Here is an 18,254-nt window from a genome sequence, read left to right on the forward strand (position 1 = left end):
ATCGATTTTTTGATGAAAAAGCTCCTGTTATAGCGCTATTTGAACACCTATACCTTCAGTAATATCAGGTAAACAACGTGATATGGAACGTAAAGAAACAAAACTTATTGAGAAATATGTATAGAATAAAAAAAAAATATTATTAAAGTTGATGGATCTGCCTCATTGTTTGTCGATTCTGACCCTTGTATTTTTTTATCCGGTCACTAAAAATAGTAATACTGATTATATTAGATGTGAAGTTTTTAATATTTCATCAAAAAACAAAATTATTAGATCAGGTGTGCACATTGTACAGCGCACTTTGAAAATTGCTCTAAATTTGTCCATTTATGAGAAAAAGTGTATAATAGAGTATAAATATTAGGTTTGGGTAGTTGTTGTGTAGAGTCCTGTCGAGTCTTCTATGGATTTGTAAGTATTCACCTGAATCGCTGGGAATTACTAATCTGGAATCATCTTATCCAAAGTGTAAGAGTCATCCGACCCTCACAAATCGGGTGAGACGACCTTCTGTGATTGTTCCCTTCAGTTTTTACTTTTTCACCTTAGCTTTCGAACAATTAACGATACTTTTTTGGATTTTTGAAAACCCAATTATCATTTAAGTTGAATTTATTAGCAATCTAAACGTTCTTTGTATAGAAGACAGCCTCACTAACATAACATATTAGCGATAAGCGGGGTTATATTCTCTCATATACTAATCTTATATAATTCCATCCTGTATAAATGCGTAATATTTGTATGGATTTCAAGAGCACTGTGAAGACAAACTCCAGTACAAATTTCGTTTTGTTATTTAATTAACGATGCACTTTTCTTCAGATCTATAATCAAATATTTACTTAATTTGGTGCATTAGTTGAAATAGATCAAGAGTCAATAAAAAGTTTAATGATACAGAAAGTACCTTAAAGTATTTAATAGTTAATGGGAGTCATGCGGTATGAAGAAATTCGCTTTTAGTTTCACTTTTCTTATACAAGCGAAAGATATGAATTAAATTATAGTGAAAGTAACATTATTCAATCCCAACATAATAATTATTCCTAATATTTTCTTGATGGAGTGACTTCATATCAAATCAACCGAAAATTCGATGGTGATGAAGGTAAATAATGAAGTTATTTAATACCATTATAATTTTGGTAAAAAATAAGACAGACATCAATGTGAAGTAGACCACCGCACCATATGAGAAGTACGTATAAGTTTATGACACAATCATAATATTGATTCAATGAATAATAGTATATTATATTATAAGGATTAAAAGTGCATATTTTTTTACGAGCAATATTTGCGTTCCTTATGATATATACAATTTTTTCTCCAACCAAGTCAAAATTAAAATAAAGTTAACTTTATTCAAAAATCGTTAATAATTTGGTAATAAATTTGAACACCTATTAATTATAACAGCGATAGCAAGTCGGGAGTCATGGATATCTGGTATTGTTGGTAAATATCGATTGTCAAGTAGACGTCAGTAGACGTACTAATCATACAATTTTTGTAGTAGTTTTTACGTTGCTTTCAAAATGAATCCCGAACACGATGAAAATATACCTGCGGATATATTGGAAACGCCGAAGCAGTATATCTAAATCTTTCGCCACCCAAATCTCGCCAAGTTTATCAACTTACATATCAGCGATTCATGGATTGCTGTAAAGAAAAAAATGTGCAAAACTATACGGAGAGTGTTCTTATGGTGTATTTCTAAAATTTAATGGAGACCGTCAAGCCATCCACTCTTTGGTTACAGTATTCAATGTTGCGATCCACACTGGATATCAAAAATGGTGTGGATATTAGTAAATATTCAAAAATTACGAGCATTGTTAAAAAGGCAAAGTGATGGATATATACCTAAAAAGTCTAGAGTTTTTACAAATGAGGAAGTGGATCGGTTCCTGGATATGGCACCTGATAATTTATATTTGATGATAAAGGTTGTTCTAGTATTAGGAATTGGAGGAGCTATGCGTTGTGACAAACTAGTTCATTTGAAAATTGATGACCTTGAGGATATGGACTCGGTCCTTGTCGCAAAAATATTGCAGACAAAAAACAAGACACCTCGTTTGTTTACCATATTTCGAAAATATGCACTACGGCCATAAAATAGGGACGACAGGAACGTCGTTTATTTTTGAAGTATGTTAATGGGAAGTGTCAAAGAATGGTTGTTGGTATTCACAAAATTAGTGCCGTGCTACAAGAAATTGCAAAATTTTTGAAGTTGGACATTCGCTAAGAAGAACATCTGCTACATTTCTTATTTATGGGGGCGGTGACCTTACTTGTCTTAAAAGACATGAAGGCTGGAAATCGAGTACGGTATCAATAAAGAGAATACTGCCAGAAAAATATCGCAACCTGACAAAGAAGGTACAAGTACCTGTTCAGATATTTCCTCGAATGTTTCATCAACAGTTACGGAGAATATTTTGAGTTGTTCTAACATTAATGAAAATCTTTTGAATAGTTCGAAAATTGTGATAATTTCAGTGGTGCTGTGAATTTTGGCAATAATTGTTCCAATTGTACATTCAATATCACTATAAATAACAAATAAATACCTACATATAGTTGCCCAATTAGTTTGTTTTACTAAGTTTGTAAGAGACAATGTTTTTTTCTTCAAATTTCAATTAGAGAGCTCAAATACAATTACTTTTAGTCCTAGACTTAAAAGTAGCGTTTTTAATTTAATTTAATTGAATGTATCAACCTTACTAAGAACAATTTACGAACATTAACAAGGTCTTTTTGGAACACCTCACGAAGCTAAATTTAGCAGAGGGTGCAAAGGACAAAACCTCTAACCATATTCTCAAGAAGTGTGAGAGACTATGCAGCTCAAGAGCATATCTGGGTGAGTATGAAACGGAAAATGAAGATATTTGTCATCTAGAGTCATTTTCCATTTTTAAATTTATGTAATTAGTTGAAATAATAGATCAGCTATAAACTCTGATCATTCCCAGTGCCCAGCGAGCAAAGGGGGTTGAAGACATCCTTTAAGTCACATTGTATATGTCGCCCTGTATTGTTGATACATACATAGGTATTATTTGACTGTTTCTTATTCCGTTCCAATTGATAAAGTGCCCATTTTTCTAGTGTTTGTCTTTTTTTGTGATTATAATACTTAAATGTGTTCCATATAAATTTTCGTTTGTATCCACAATTTCTGGGTGTTGTTTAAATATAGAAAAAAGTGATCATAAGCTATTGGAAAACAGTGAAATAAATAAAATCCGGGAAGACATGATTTTTTAGTTCATATATAAGCAAAAAGAATTAAGTGTAGAAGCGTTTAAACAATTTTTTTATTTGAAATTGCCAAATTTATTGGCATACACAAACGAAATAATAAAAAAAACGTTCCTTTCCAGGAATGTATATTAGTTTCTTGTTCTTGAGTCAAATAGAAACATAATTACTCTTATACCTACTATATAAAATATTAATGGTATATAAAACTTATTATGACAAATCTTTGATTCATAAATTTCAAAGTATTTCAAAGTCAAATTGCTTGAGTACCGTAGTTTTCAGTTAAGGAAAATCCCCACTATACCAATAGTCTTTAGCTATATTTATAGCATTTTTTCATTTCAATTTGGTCCTAGTGTCGTCAAGTATCTTATTTTTAAACTGTTCCATTGGCCGCCTTTTCGGTTTTAGCAGCATTTGTATACAGTCTCACATGGATGCCTTTCCTAAACTCTAGTTGCCAATTGGATTGGAAGTGAAATCTTCAAATTTTATTATTATAATTTCTATTATTTATTTATTCCTGATAATTTCAATATGTTTTTTTCGAGACTATCAGAATTTGGTATGTCTTACGATGAATAACATAGAGAATAGATAGCCTCTAATACTGCTTCTAAATAACAACGTTGTGTGGGTCATACCTTTGTGTCTTCATTGGCTAATGGGTAAGATTTGCAAATAGTTCTTATAATTCTACGGTAATTTAGGGTATTCGTCGATAACATTTAGACAGCATTAGACAGCAATCTACTTAGATACTATGGATTGAATACGCAACGAAGCTTATATATTACTAGCTGAATCCCAAATAGTATTCCATATGACCAATTATTATAGCTTTGTGTACATGTAACATATTAGTAAGATATTAGGATGGACAGCGCACCAGTCAGAACATTTTTCTGTAAATCTCTTTGATGTATGTATCTTTTTTAGTCCAGTCATTTCGGGTTTATCTGCGAAGAAGTTCCTAGTGAGCTGAATTTTTGTATACATCTTCATAATGGTGTTGTAATGAAAATGTCAAAAATAGACATTGCTCAGAGGTCAATAGCGGTTAGTTTAAAAATTTCTCCTAGTGAAATTATCTACAAAAAATGCTTCCTGCATTTTTATGTGAAATTATTCATCTTTGGAGTAGAGCACTGAGATAGTAATTGTATCATGTCGATGTACTCGTTTCTTCACCACTTACGAAGTAAAATGTAAGGCGCGATATATAATTTTTCTTTTTTCTCTATCACTAATAGTTGCTAACATAACGTCGAGCGGATTTAATTCTACATGTACATCTTCATCATTTCCATCATTTGTTGACCCCGCATTTAAGCATAATTGAAAAAAGTGAAAACGGGGGCGACCAAAGGAATATTAAAAAGAGCCAAGGAAGAGATATGGGCAACATTAGAAGAATTAGAAGTAGGGATCTGTGATTACGTAGAAAATAGATTAAAAACAAAAAAATAATGAAAAAAACATGGTACAATTATGTGGCTAAGGTAAATGGAGAGTAGAAATAGGAAGAAATATACCATACATGTTGGAAGTTGGTAAAAATAGCAGAAGAAAAAGGATAGAGAGGGGAGGTAAGTTAGTCATAGGCGAAGGGATAAAAAAATAAATGATGAGAAAGATAATTGAGTTCATAAGGAGGAAGGGAGAGATTGAATGGAAAATAATAACAAAGGGGAGGAAAAGGGAAATATAGAGTGGAAAACGGAAGGAGAATCATTTCGGCTCCCAATCGTAGACGGAAGTACTGAAAAACATGAAAACACAAGTAAAAGTTGAGGAATTGGAATCAAGGTAGAAGCAGTGCGGAAGACGAGTGGGGGCGACCTCCTCGTTAAATTAAAAGGTGCTGGAAAGGAACAAGTTTGGGGAGGGTATGACTATGACGGTGAAGAGGAAAGAGGCAGTCTTTACCGTCATGGAGGTAGACCCGTCCGTAAGCTCGCAAGCGCTGAAAACGGCGAAATGCGAGTGGACGGGTTCGGAGGAAGGAGCATTAGGAGTAAGAAAGATGAGAGAAAGCAGGAAGGTTGCCAGACGGCCACCATAGCAGTCAAAGAAGATAAGGCAGCTGTTTAAAGGGCCACCAACAACACCTTTCGTACAATTATAAAAGATGGTGCTAAGTAAATCATCGGGTGCTGGTGGTAATACAGTCGTTATTAGCTGTATTATTTTTTAACTCCCACTGTTCTGTATCAATTCCTCTTCCTAGCCAAGTTTGTATTGTAATAAAGATAATTTTTTGAAATAAAAAGCGCTGATTCTTTTCTTATCTGTGATGGTAATCTGTGATGGGAAAAGAAAAATCTCCGCCACTTGTATGAATGATTATCGTAAACGTTGTTCTGTAACTTTGACGGATCCTCTTAAATACATATTATGATTAATCTATACTCATTCCAAGTTTTGTTTATTCTCTATGTGAATGGATTTGTTTGTACAAAATAAATGATCAAACAACTAATACTAGACTAGCTTTTCTCGAGACCGAAAATTAAAATTCTAGAAAATATTATTCAATACCATAATCGTCGTTGACTATTATTTACCTTGGTTGTAAATTGGTAACGAAACGACATGTTTGGCCTTCTATAAAGAGATATTAGTATAAAAAAACATAAGATTAAATCTATTTGTTCGTCCCTGTGAAATATTACAATTTTTACAATATATGTGAATGACCGCGCTTTCAAAATACAATAGCTGCGTGGAAATACGACAGAGTATTGAAGCAATTCAAAAATTGCTTTCAAGTAATAATAATTATGTAATATGCATACTAAATAAGGCAATATCTCGACGGTAATTTTTTATTTCCGTAAAGGAACGTCGTCTAAATGAATGTTATAATAGAAATAATTTCACTTTAAAATTGTGACTAGTGAAAAAGTGGCAGTTATTCCAGGTTTCAAGATTCTCTAGCTATAATTACCGGTAGTCCATCCTGATCGAACTTTTTTATATTTTTAGCTTATATAAAGTTATATTATGAGATAATTAGTTGAATTGAATAGACATTTGAAGGAAATACTTTTAGAAACAGTTGGCAAATTTTAACAAAAACAAGTTAAGTAACTAAATTAAATCATTGCATATATATATATATATATATATATATATATATATATATATATATATAATATAGAAATAAGGTATGTTAATAATATTATATAATGACAAGAATTGAAAATGCCCATTCAAATTTGCACCCCTGACCATTCAACTGCAAGGCGACGACCTAAGAACAAGATCGTCATTGCAATTTAGTTAGTAGTTGAGAAACCAATAACATGTAAGAAATCAGTTAGTTTGATTAATAATATCAAAGAGAAACGCCGTCTTTTGGAGAGATTGTAAATAATCTTTTGTAGCGCCATTTATTAGTGAAATTTTCAAGTTCGATTTCACTATTTTTAATTTTTCACTGGGCCCACCCTATTTTTGATCATAAAAAAAATTAATATTTTCGACATATATTTCTTGATTTTGTTTATTTTTTTGTCGTATTTGATTTATATCTAGGTTTTAAAAGCAAAATTTCAACACTTTTTGAAAGTAAAACATTCAAAAACCATAATTTGCTCCGAAACTGTACTGTACTGATTATGTCGTATTTTTTTTTTTGGGAAGTATACCTATACAAAAACGAACAAATTAGAAATATAGCCTTACCTAAAAATATTAATTTTCCGATTTTCATTACCAAAAATAGAGTGAACCCCATCAGATTCATCTCATGTAATTAGGTTAGGTTCAAACTAAGATCTCCTCTTTGTCTTATATGTTTTTCAACTTTTGAAAGCCAAAAATCCACACATATACTTCACTAATTTTCCATTAAAATCTAACTAAGTAGACAATATTTTTGAATGAAATGTATTGAAACGGTTTCTGAATAAAATATTTTTCCAAAATATATATTTTACTGAATAAGTATAAAAATAACAAAATTATGAGATAATAAAGGTTAGAAACGTTAGAAAAAATTTTTCCCAGTTATTGTTAATGTCCGAAATGGAATTGAAGTCATGGGAATGATTTTTGCAATATATTGATAACGTTAATTTTTATTTACAAAAAATGACTTAAAAAGTAATTGAATGATATAAATAATAAATCGATACTAGTTTACTTAATTATATGAGCTTCAATACTTACGGACGTCTGATCCCATTACGGGCACAAAAACAAAAATCAAATAAAACTTCCACATTTTTTGTTCAATTCTACCACTGAAAAATGACGTTATTGTAATGTGCTGTTGACTATTTGTCGTTCTCGTATTTGAGAATGATTTCGTCTCGTGTAATTCACTTTCTCTTGTACGATCCTTAGTAAATAATACAGTGTGTTAAGCTCGACTGTATCCTTCTAGTGAATAATTAGAATGAGCCTTGTTCAAGAAAAAAGTGGATTTGGAATATTGTCCATGGAAATACTTATACCCGTATATATTTGCAGGTTCATTAGAATATAACAATAAGCAAATATACAGCGATTTAGTACACTATTAAAAACTGATGCAGTATGCAAGTTAATTATTAAAATAATGTGTCCACAGAACAATGGTTGCTTTCAAGTTCAAAAGAGGCAAACTTTCGACTATTTAAATGAAATAAATAAAATTCAATCAAATTTCGATACATTTGATGAAAAAGTAGTTTGAAATTTGTTGCTTCACAACAATAACTAGCAAAAACATTAAATAGTATGTCGCTCGAAGGAATCACAACAGTAAAATATATACCGTGAATATCGAAAGTAATCAATAGGACACGCTACGAAATATTCGTATTTTTGCAGAATTGCAAATTTTGTTTGATATTTTGTGTTTTCTTCTAATACACTGTAATGTGCCATGAAATCATGTCAAACAGCTGCACTTTAATGGATTCTAAATCTCCCACCTCTCCATTTAATACTGGAAAGCGTGGAAGAGAAAACGCCACTTGGAATGTTTAGAGACCAAAGAAAAACAATCCCAAAATTATGACCAAACCTGGGACATGCCTCACGATAATATATCGAAAAAGTTTGAAAACAAATTTACCTCAATACTAAGCTGTGAAAATAAGTAGGATCATAACACAAGAAATGAATAGTAATTCCATTAAATGGTATACGGATGGATCTAATGCAACAGACAGAACTGGAATAGGAGTGTACGGCACCAGAATTAAATACTTCAAAAGCCTGGGCAGAAACTTATGGAATTGAAAAATGTGTCCAGTTTAATCTAGAGAGGAACTATCGCAAACAGGAGATCATCATCTTATCCGATAGCCAAGCAGTCATTAGAGCTCTAAGTTCCAATATCATAAAATACAAACTCATTTGGGATTGCCTAGAAAAATTCTACGAGTTGGGCAAGAATAATAAAGTTTCCCTACAATGGATTCCGGGACACACCGGAGTGAACGGGAATGAAATAGCTGATGAGCTCGCTAAATCGGTGGAGACAAGCCCTTCATGGGAGAAAAACCAATTATTGAGACAACCCACAGGAGTTTGGACAGGCAATGACTCTTCTGGGAAATTATAACTAGACAAGATCTCGTGAATGTAATAACAATCTGCGAATATTAACAGAAGCCTTTTAGCGGCACTGTCAACTCAACAAACACCTGAAGACGCTATACTTAGCAGATAATGCGGCGAGCAGATTTTGTTGCAAAGAAGACAAAACCTCTATCCATATTCTCAAGGAGTTTGAAACACTACGGAACCCCTCCCCCATCTAGGAGCGTATAAAATAGAAGACAAAGATCTCTGGCAACCACAACAGATCAGCTGTAAACACTGGGTTTGCCAGTATCGCAGCAAGAAAGGGAGACACAATAGATCCTGAGGATTGTAGTGTATACGATACCTCAACATCCATACATACATACAATACAGAGTGACACAATAAACCGAACATATTAAAAATAATAAAAAATATGAATAAATGCAGAAGGTTGACATATGAAGTTTAGAGTTCTGGGGTCAAAAAACTTTCAACACATTTTCAATGAAAAAAGGGACCAATTATTCCTGTGCACAAAATTGTGGCCTCAGGACTCTGCAGAAGTTGCTGGTGCTTGAGTTTGAGATTCTCATTGTTCCAGTAACGACAATTATGATGATTTTCAAGCCCCTTGATATGAAAATGGGATTAATTAGAGGAAAGGATATTGCCAAAATAGGAAAATCGACTAAGAATTTCATTAACAAATGCGAGCCATTCTATGAGGTCATATTCTTCCAACTCTTGAAATAATTACTGCTCAAAAATTCATTGCAAACTTCGCTGCAACTTCGTAAGACAAACAATATCTTGTGAGTAGAAAATTGTGGATCATCTCATAAATTTTGCAGTAGAAAATTAGAAACAAAACGGTTCCTTAATAAACAACATAGTCAAAGCTTAAGAAAGTATAGCAACTAGTTTTTTGGACAGAACTCATCATATTATTTTCTCAAACTTGTTATCTACTATAAATATTGCGGCGGTGCTGAACTTTTCCAACACAATTCCTATAATGATATGACTGTATATCCTAAACAAGATATCTAAAAAATTTTGGTAGATAACGTAAAATAAAGCGACAAAAACGATCTTTAATTGGATACAAAATCACCAAAATTTCCGCTAATCATAAGACGTTTCCATCATTGAAAAAACTTTTATATTATTTAAAAAAAAATTCAAGTTATAATTTTAGGAAATAGCAGCAGTGTATTTTCGATTTTGTCAAATTTCCTCTTGTTATACTATATGATTTATAAAGAAATTCATGACGATTGCTTAAAAATTGTTTTAAGCAATCTCTTCTTTCATCTACAGATAAAAAAAATAAGGTATCAGAAAAATCGGTCAGTGTCGCATTATGTTCTCATATGCTGCTTATATTCGCAATTTAACCTAAGACAATATTTAATTATGTAACTATATCTTGTTAATATGTAAATTTAAGCATCTAGAAATCTTCAAAATTCAAAACGACATTGCGTAATTTATTGGAATTATATAAATTTGCTTTAAAAAGTAGTACAACGAAGTTTAGGAAAACTTGTACGTTCTACAGACGTTTTTTCTGTAAATTTATCAGAAATAGTCTGTTTTTAGTAACAGATCAATTCATTTCCGTCAAGTTAGAAAGTTTTTTACACAGTTACAATTTTTATTCGAGATAAACAGATATCTATATGAAAGTAACAACAATTGAAAGCGATAAGGAATGATAGAAAGTGTTGCTTATTGTGATAACTTTGTCAGTATAATTAAATGTTCCAGTATCAATGACTTTTCGAAATATTTACAATCGTGTAGCATATTTAAGTTCAAAATAATAGATATGGTATGGGTGGTACCGATTACTTGAGTATAATAAACAAGAAATGAAATCACGTCCATTATACTACAGGGACCCAATAATAACCGACATAAAGTAGCAATAGGCAGACGTCTTTTCCAGTTCAGAGTTATCTGTTATATCGATGTAGCTGTTTTGTTGGTCTGAAGAAATTTAGTTTAAGTTTAATTTTTTCTACTCGTTAAAACTGAAATTATTTCAACTTTGAAAACAACTTACAACTATGATGGAAAATTCAATTGTACGAGTGGTTTGTACGGACTAAAACGGCCACATGTCGATTGATAGCAAACCTCGTTGTGGTCGCCTTCGGTGAATCATTTTGCAACTCTATTCAGAGAATTTCATATACAACAGTTTGAAACTGATCCAGATTTTCTGACAAAGGGCATAGCGGCAAAGTCAATGAATGATGCCCTGTCCAAAAAAATGTTCTAAAATCAAACAATAAAATCATATTTATTTGTTTTTTATGTAAAGAGAATACCTCATACACAGTCTGTTCCTCCAGGGCAAAGCGACGATCAAATTTTTAATTTGGAAATGTTGGAAATATTGTACGAGGATGGTCCCAGAAGTACCTGACCCTTAGCTCTATACTTTTCCCTGCGATGCGATGTTCAATAAGGTCGATACCCTCTTCACAATAAGAATCGTCAAGCTCTTCAAAATAGGCAATGACTGCCGACATCATCTCTTCATTGTTGGAAAATCTTTGAACACCGAGCCATTTTTCTCTATGGAACAGAAAATAATCTGAGGGTACAAAATCTGGCGAATAGGTTGCATGAGGTAGAAATTCAAATTTTAATCAATTAATTTTAGCCATTGCAATAACTGATATATAAGCTGGTGCATTGTCTTGATGAAACACTTTCTTTTTAGCCAAATGCAGCCGTTATTACTTGATTCATTCGCTCAAACGTTGCAATAAGTTCGCATAATACCCGCCGTTGATAGTTTTTCCTTTTTCAATGAAAGCCGGTTTTCAATTTTTAGTTCATTTTTTCTATTGCTACGGTTGTATAGTGATGGATTTTTCATTTCCAAGCATCTTCACCACGCTGTTTTTGTTCCATTGTAAGCAAACGCGGCTTTATCATGTCCAAATTTTCAGTTAATTTACGATGTACCGCACTTTCTGAAATGCCTATTATGACTGCTTCAGTCAACGATCATCCAGTACCACTTTGTAGATTTTCTGGAGTCGTTACCTCATTTCGTCGACATTCTGATGCTGATCTTCGCAGGTCGTACGGCCTAGTTGAAACTCTGCTACCCAATATTTTACTGTTTACTGTTGATAACGAATGTGAAGTCTCACCCAGACTAAAATTTAATTCAGCTTTTATATCGGTTGCACTTTCAAACAAAAGTATTGTGTCACATAACGATGACTTTTTCCATGTTTACAAATCCACTAAAAACGTTCACTATTGATGCCTATCAAACAAATACTGAACTGAATCAAATGCTGTATAGCTTGTGTACTTTCTAATCCAGTGGTATTTTTCAAGCAACTACCCTATCCCTAGGTCAGGCCAGGTTCTTCTGGGACGCAACTTTAGATATTTTGCATTTCGGAAGAAATATTCGCCATATTCTTTAATCAAATCAAATTAGAAATAATTCCGATCTTTTCGCCATAGTTGTATCGAATCGAATGTTTTGATCCACTCATACTGTAGCTCAGTAATTTTATTTTTATTTTGTTAGACTATAGTAATATTCAATAATTATTATAAACCGTAATTCGCAGTAAATCAGAACAAAGTGACTCATTCGAAAAATCGGTATCTTTTCTACTATAATTATTCAGTAACTAATCCTCTTAACTACTACTTTTGTTGTACCTTTGACCTCAGATTTTGTGATGTAGTAATAAAATTTTGTGGTCTTGAAGATGCTGTGACTGTACACTGTAAAGAACTTTTGACTTCCTCCAACACTTTCATTGAGATTTCTACTATGAAATAGGTCAAATAGGACCATAGTCAATGTAATACGATTTTTAGAGTATATAAAATTTTCAAAATATATTCAACATCACTGTAGCTTTTGAAGCTCCCTTGTATCTCCAACTATGCTCTTCACTTTTACTTTCTTTGCCTAAAGTGGGGATTTCTTAAGCTATTTGTTCACTATAGAACTTTCATATGTTTATCCAATTGTTAAATGTTATATTAAACAGAAAAAAATAGACGACTGTTACCTATATCTTTAGATTGAGTAAAGTGAAAAGTGGCAATGATTTTTAGAACTATTTTGGTGATTCTTCTGTTTTCATTAGTAGTCGTGAAATGTCAAATCAATTTAGGTATGGAATATATTTTTCAAATATTAGATCAATATAAAACGTTTTTTATGTCATCTATATACAAACAATTATTAATATATATGTCTTGCATGTATATTAATACGAATTGAGATGTATCAGTTGGCCAAGTTAACATAAGTAAAGGTTGAAAATTAGATAAAATAATACTTATCACTCCATTAGGACATTTAAATAGAAACAAACACATTTTAATGAAAGTACAAAATTCGTATTGAATTATAAATAAAACTTATATTTATTTGAGCTTTGTAGCTTAAGCTGCTTTGCCAAATACAAACAAACCTAGCAGTTGGAAAGAAAAATTAGTTCTGGATTATATATGGAGCTCCTCGCTTTGCAATGAAACATCAATATCAGTAATGGTCCATACAGATATTTCAATTCTTAATGAGATTTATCGATTACTAAAGCTAATCATATTCTAATTATTTTTTTTTTATTAATTTCATCCAAAGATAATAAAGCAACAAAGAGTAATTGATCATTCGCTGTTAAAAAAATTAGTATATCTAGAAGACGTTACGTGGGGACATAATTAATTTGTTTACATTTTGTTTACAAAAAGTTTTAGATAGAAAAATATGAAATTTTCACGTTTTGTGATATATAAGCATGAAAAGATTCAATTATTTTAACCACAGCTAATGGTTTATTTACATTTTTACGTGTATTATAGATTATAGATAAGAAAAATAATAAAACAACACTATAAATACTTAATATGGTGCAAAAAAATAAGATGAGCGTATCAGTTAACTTAATTTTTTGTAATGTTACTCTATTCAAGTTAAAACAGTGAATGACCTGTACAATAAACCAAAAAAAGTAATTTAGGTAATCTTTACCGTATTTAATATATTTTGCATCACACAAAGCCACTAATAAACACAAGCAATTACATAAGAGGCAACAAGAATTTTAACCTATCGCGAAGTTTCGTCCTCAAAGAATTGCTGCTAGACGTACCAGAAAACTTCTTGGTGTGGATGATGACGATGATGCTGTATGGATGAATGAAAAAAATGTTGACACAACTAATGTTCCTCACATTAACAACCCAAATGAAAACGAAGTGGCTGCTATGATAGTAATAAATAATTTAAAGAAGTGGATTCCTAAACTCATTTTATCTAAATGAGTCAACAGTGATTTTGGATACCCAGAACTAACAATCGTGATTTTTGTAGTTTCTTTATTGTATTATAGAAATATAATTGAAGATCACTTTGACCAAATCCAAACATCAATTACTTTATTACTTCAAATGGAATATCATGTATACTTTCAATTCTTGGTACAGCATATCTATCACAGTGCATAAGAGTTCTTTTTTCCTATCTCTAACCGTTATGAAGTTATCAATACCTCATTAAACATAATGTATTTTCCTCATTAGTATTGTTTCATCAATTCCTCACATATTTGCTAAATGTAATCAACAAACAAACTGTTATTTATATCTGAACTTGCCAATTTAGTTACAACATTGTTTAGTTCAATTAGATAATTTCATTTTTCTTATTGTTTCTACTAAGATAATACTTTGTCGCGATATTTCAAAAGATGAAACATTGTTTTCTTTAAGGAGAAACTGACATTACCCAACAACAAAAGAATGACATGAGAATAACCCTATACGCACAACAATATCCTGAACGGGATCATCAAAACATAAGTTTTGGAATGATATTAACAAGATTTCATGCACTAAAAAAAACACAATATCAATTAACATTAACGAAGACAATGAATTATTGGTGTTAGGATCGGTAATTGAAAATCCGAATACAAGCAGCAGAGAAATTGCCAGACAGGAATGGGTTTCTCTAGGAATCATAGAAAGCACAATTACCATCCATATAATTGTAAACTTGAATTGTCTAAATTAAATGGATTTATCGGGATTAAACTTCTACGCCGACTCTTATTTCCGCAAAAATCTCAAGAACATCACTTACAATGTTCAGAGCCGGAATCATCAAAGAAAACCCAAAGTAATGATCAACCCTGGGACATGCCTTAGGTCACATCGAAAAAGTTTAGCTTTGAGAAAAATTCCATCTCAATAACAAACTGTAAAAGCAAGTGGGACAAAAACACTATACAAGAAATGAACAGAAATGCCATTAAACAGACGGATAGATCAAAAACAGTGGATGGTACTGGAATAGGATTATAAGGGCCCAGATCCAAACACTCTGAAAATCTATGTTCGGTTCAATCTAAAGAGGAACTATCACAAACAGGAGATCATCATTCTGTGCGATAGTGAAGCATCCATTAGAGCTCTAAGCTCCAATATCATAAAATCCAAACTCTTTTGGGATTGCTTAGAAAAATTACAGAGCAATGAAAAAAGCACTGGAAAAGAAGGTAGATAGGAGCAGAAGGGCTGAGAGAGGCAAAGACTCTTCTGAGAAACTATAACCAGAGTAGATCTACAGAATATATCAACCTAAGTAAGAACAATCTATGAATACTAATAGTTCTATTGGGGCCCTGTCGCCTCAACAAACACCTGAAGAAGCTTGACCTAGAAGTGTGAAACACTAAGGAACTCCAGAGCACTACACCTGGGAGCGTATGAAATAGAAGACGAAGATCTCTAGAAATTAAAGCCATCCCACATTCTAGACTTTTTGAAAGGATTGGTTTTAATTGATCAGCTGTAAACACTAGGTCCTCCAGTATCGCAGCAAGAAAATGGGATACAATAGATCCTTTGGGTCGCAGTGTATACGAGACTCCAAATCTATACATTCATACATATGGTAGCTGTAATTCATACATACTTACATGGAACTATTCAAATTGTTCCATGTATATTTCTCATTTTGTTTCTTGTTGTACCCCAAGATTTCGATGAAATACGAATTCAAATACCATCTTATCATGTATCTATTCAAAAAATAATTATCTTTTATTTTTTTTATCCGAAAAGTTTCACTTCTGTGATAATCTGACCCTTCAAGCAATCTAATAATTTCTATTTATTTAAATTATATTTATATGTTACAAAAAATCCTTTTTAGCAACAGAATATAAAACTTTCTTTGATAAACTAATTAAGCAAAATAATTAATTGTTTAATCTAATTACGTATTCAAAAACCGAAAAATCTTGTTATACAAGTGGCTGATAAAAATAAACCTACTGCCGCAGTGAATTTGGGTGACAACATCACTGAATTATGTAATGTAGTGAATTGGGCAATGTTATGTAGGTCAGTAGATGTTGAAGATATGCGTAATAAACATTTTGAGGAGAATACGTTAATATATTAAAAATGTATAACAATTACCGTAAAATATAGTTACTGAGAATCCTATGAACAAAGTTTCATTGAATGATACCAATTTATGAATAACAGTTGTTTAAATTCTGACAAATTTTTTTGTGATATAAATATAAAGTGAAAAACACATAATTATTGAAGGTCTGAATACTTGCTGTCTATCATTTCAGTGAAGAGGCTCTGGATAAAATTATAATACAGGGTGTCGTAAAAAATATATGTGAAACAAAACTACACTAAAGGAACGGAAAATGAGTTTACACCAGACTAAATACTAGCTCAACGAACGCTAGGAATACAAAAGGAAAAACGTGATTCGGCTTCAAGTGAGAATCAACATCTATTGCTTGGAAATGGACAAATAGCATTTCATCATATGCATCACCACGACTTGCCAGAATTACCTACGGCCCAAGATTTTGCGGACGTATCAAGTATGATTGGGTCTAGGCTACACACAATACTCAGAAATCTGACAAAGAGTTTGTTTCTCAAGTACAAAGGTCTACAAGCATACCATTTTAATCTAATACGATGACGAAAATAATGACGAATAACCAATAAATGTTAAATACTGGACGTGTAAATCATTAAAAGAGAACAGTATCTCGGCTAGGCCAGATACGAAGACAATATCAGGTATCCTTCTAACGTCCTTGTTAGGGTAACTTACGATATGGCTGCGACAAACGAAAAATAATTTATTTTATAGAAATAATTTTTTGTATTGTATACAACAAATAGTTTAATTGAGATTTTAATTCTGTTTGCGAATATTTTTGGTTAAAAATTTTTCTGAAATATCGAATTGAAATATAGTATGAGTGAACTATATTTTGATGTTTCAGCATTTGCTTTAATCATTGGCCTTCTTTAGTGTACAGTTTCATTCAAAGCATAATTCTTGTGCTTAGAGAGCGTTCAAGTATTACGTAACGCAATTTTTCAAGATTTTCGAGTGTACTGATGGACAATAAAAATAGTAAGGTATTTGTTTACACTATTCTAGAAGAAGTGACAGATCAACGGACAACCTCGCAAGAAGTGGTGAACTTTCCTGATCCTTTGTCTAGCTGACTAGGTACCACGAGCCTGCTTGGAGTTTGAAAAATGTTCATGCTGTAGGATGATGCCTGACAAGCGTTGTATGTTCTTCGGTCAGGAGCATTAGCCGCTATGAACAGGGCGTCTAGGTTGTAGTGTTGAATGACAAAATTCCTGATTTATGTTGTCGTCGATGTCATATTGTTGGCGATGATAAATGAAACAATAGCCCCTGTAAAGTTCAAAATGTTTCATCCCGAATTGATGAGACACTGAACATTTGAGGAACACATTAAGAATTTATAAGACTTATTAAAGCGACTTCAAGCTGCCCAGCTCATGCTAAATCCAAAGAAGTGCCAGTTATTCCAAATCCAAGTCAAGTATCTAGGCTATATAGTGAGCAATGAAGGAGTAGCAGTGGTTACGATGGCCGCAACCAATCGATAAACATCAAGTTAGGAGTTTCCTTGGACTTTGCACTTACTATCAAAGATAATGCATTATGATTTACTCTTAATTTTTTACATAAATAATATTAAACCATCTAATTCACAATATAATTCAATTGGCAAGAGAAAGAATTGTCATTACTTATTGTATCGGTAATCCATGGATTATGTAATAGTTATAGATAGATATCCAGCAAAATAATTTTAATAATCAAAGATATCATTGAAAAATGAATTTTTATTACAGAAGAAATTTTCCAAAAATGCCATAAGGGGAAAAAGGATTTTGATAGTTGTTTGAAGAATAAAATCAATGATCTAAGACCATATTTCAAAAAAGGTGAGTTAATACAAATGAACACACGCTTAATATAAAATTTACAATGCATTGTGTTCCATCAATTCCTGATACGAGTGAAAGCTTTAAATAATTTTATATGAACAAGATATTCTGGTCATGAAAG

The 18,254-nt window shown here is 32.0% G+C and overlaps 1 protein-coding gene across 1 annotated transcript in view; it reads right to left on the minus strand.

The window, feature by feature from the left end:
* Window positions 1-7,922, minus strand: part of LOC130899621 (uncharacterized) — a 35,840-nt gene extending 27,918 nt beyond the window's left edge. The window contains exon 1 of the mRNA XM_057809689.1: window positions 7,465-7,922. Within this exon, the coding sequence (XP_057665672.1) occupies window positions 7,465-7,519 (55 nt within the window). The 5' untranslated portion in view covers window positions 7,520-7,922. The remainder of the gene's footprint in view (window positions 1-7,464) is intronic.
* Window positions 7,923-18,254: the final 10,332 nt, after the last annotated feature.

This window comes from Diorhabda carinulata, chromosome 11 (genome assembly GCF_026250575.1).
Source record: "Diorhabda carinulata isolate Delta chromosome 11, icDioCari1.1, whole genome shotgun sequence".
NCBI classification, from domain to species: domain Eukaryota; kingdom Metazoa; phylum Arthropoda; class Insecta; order Coleoptera; family Chrysomelidae; genus Diorhabda; species Diorhabda carinulata.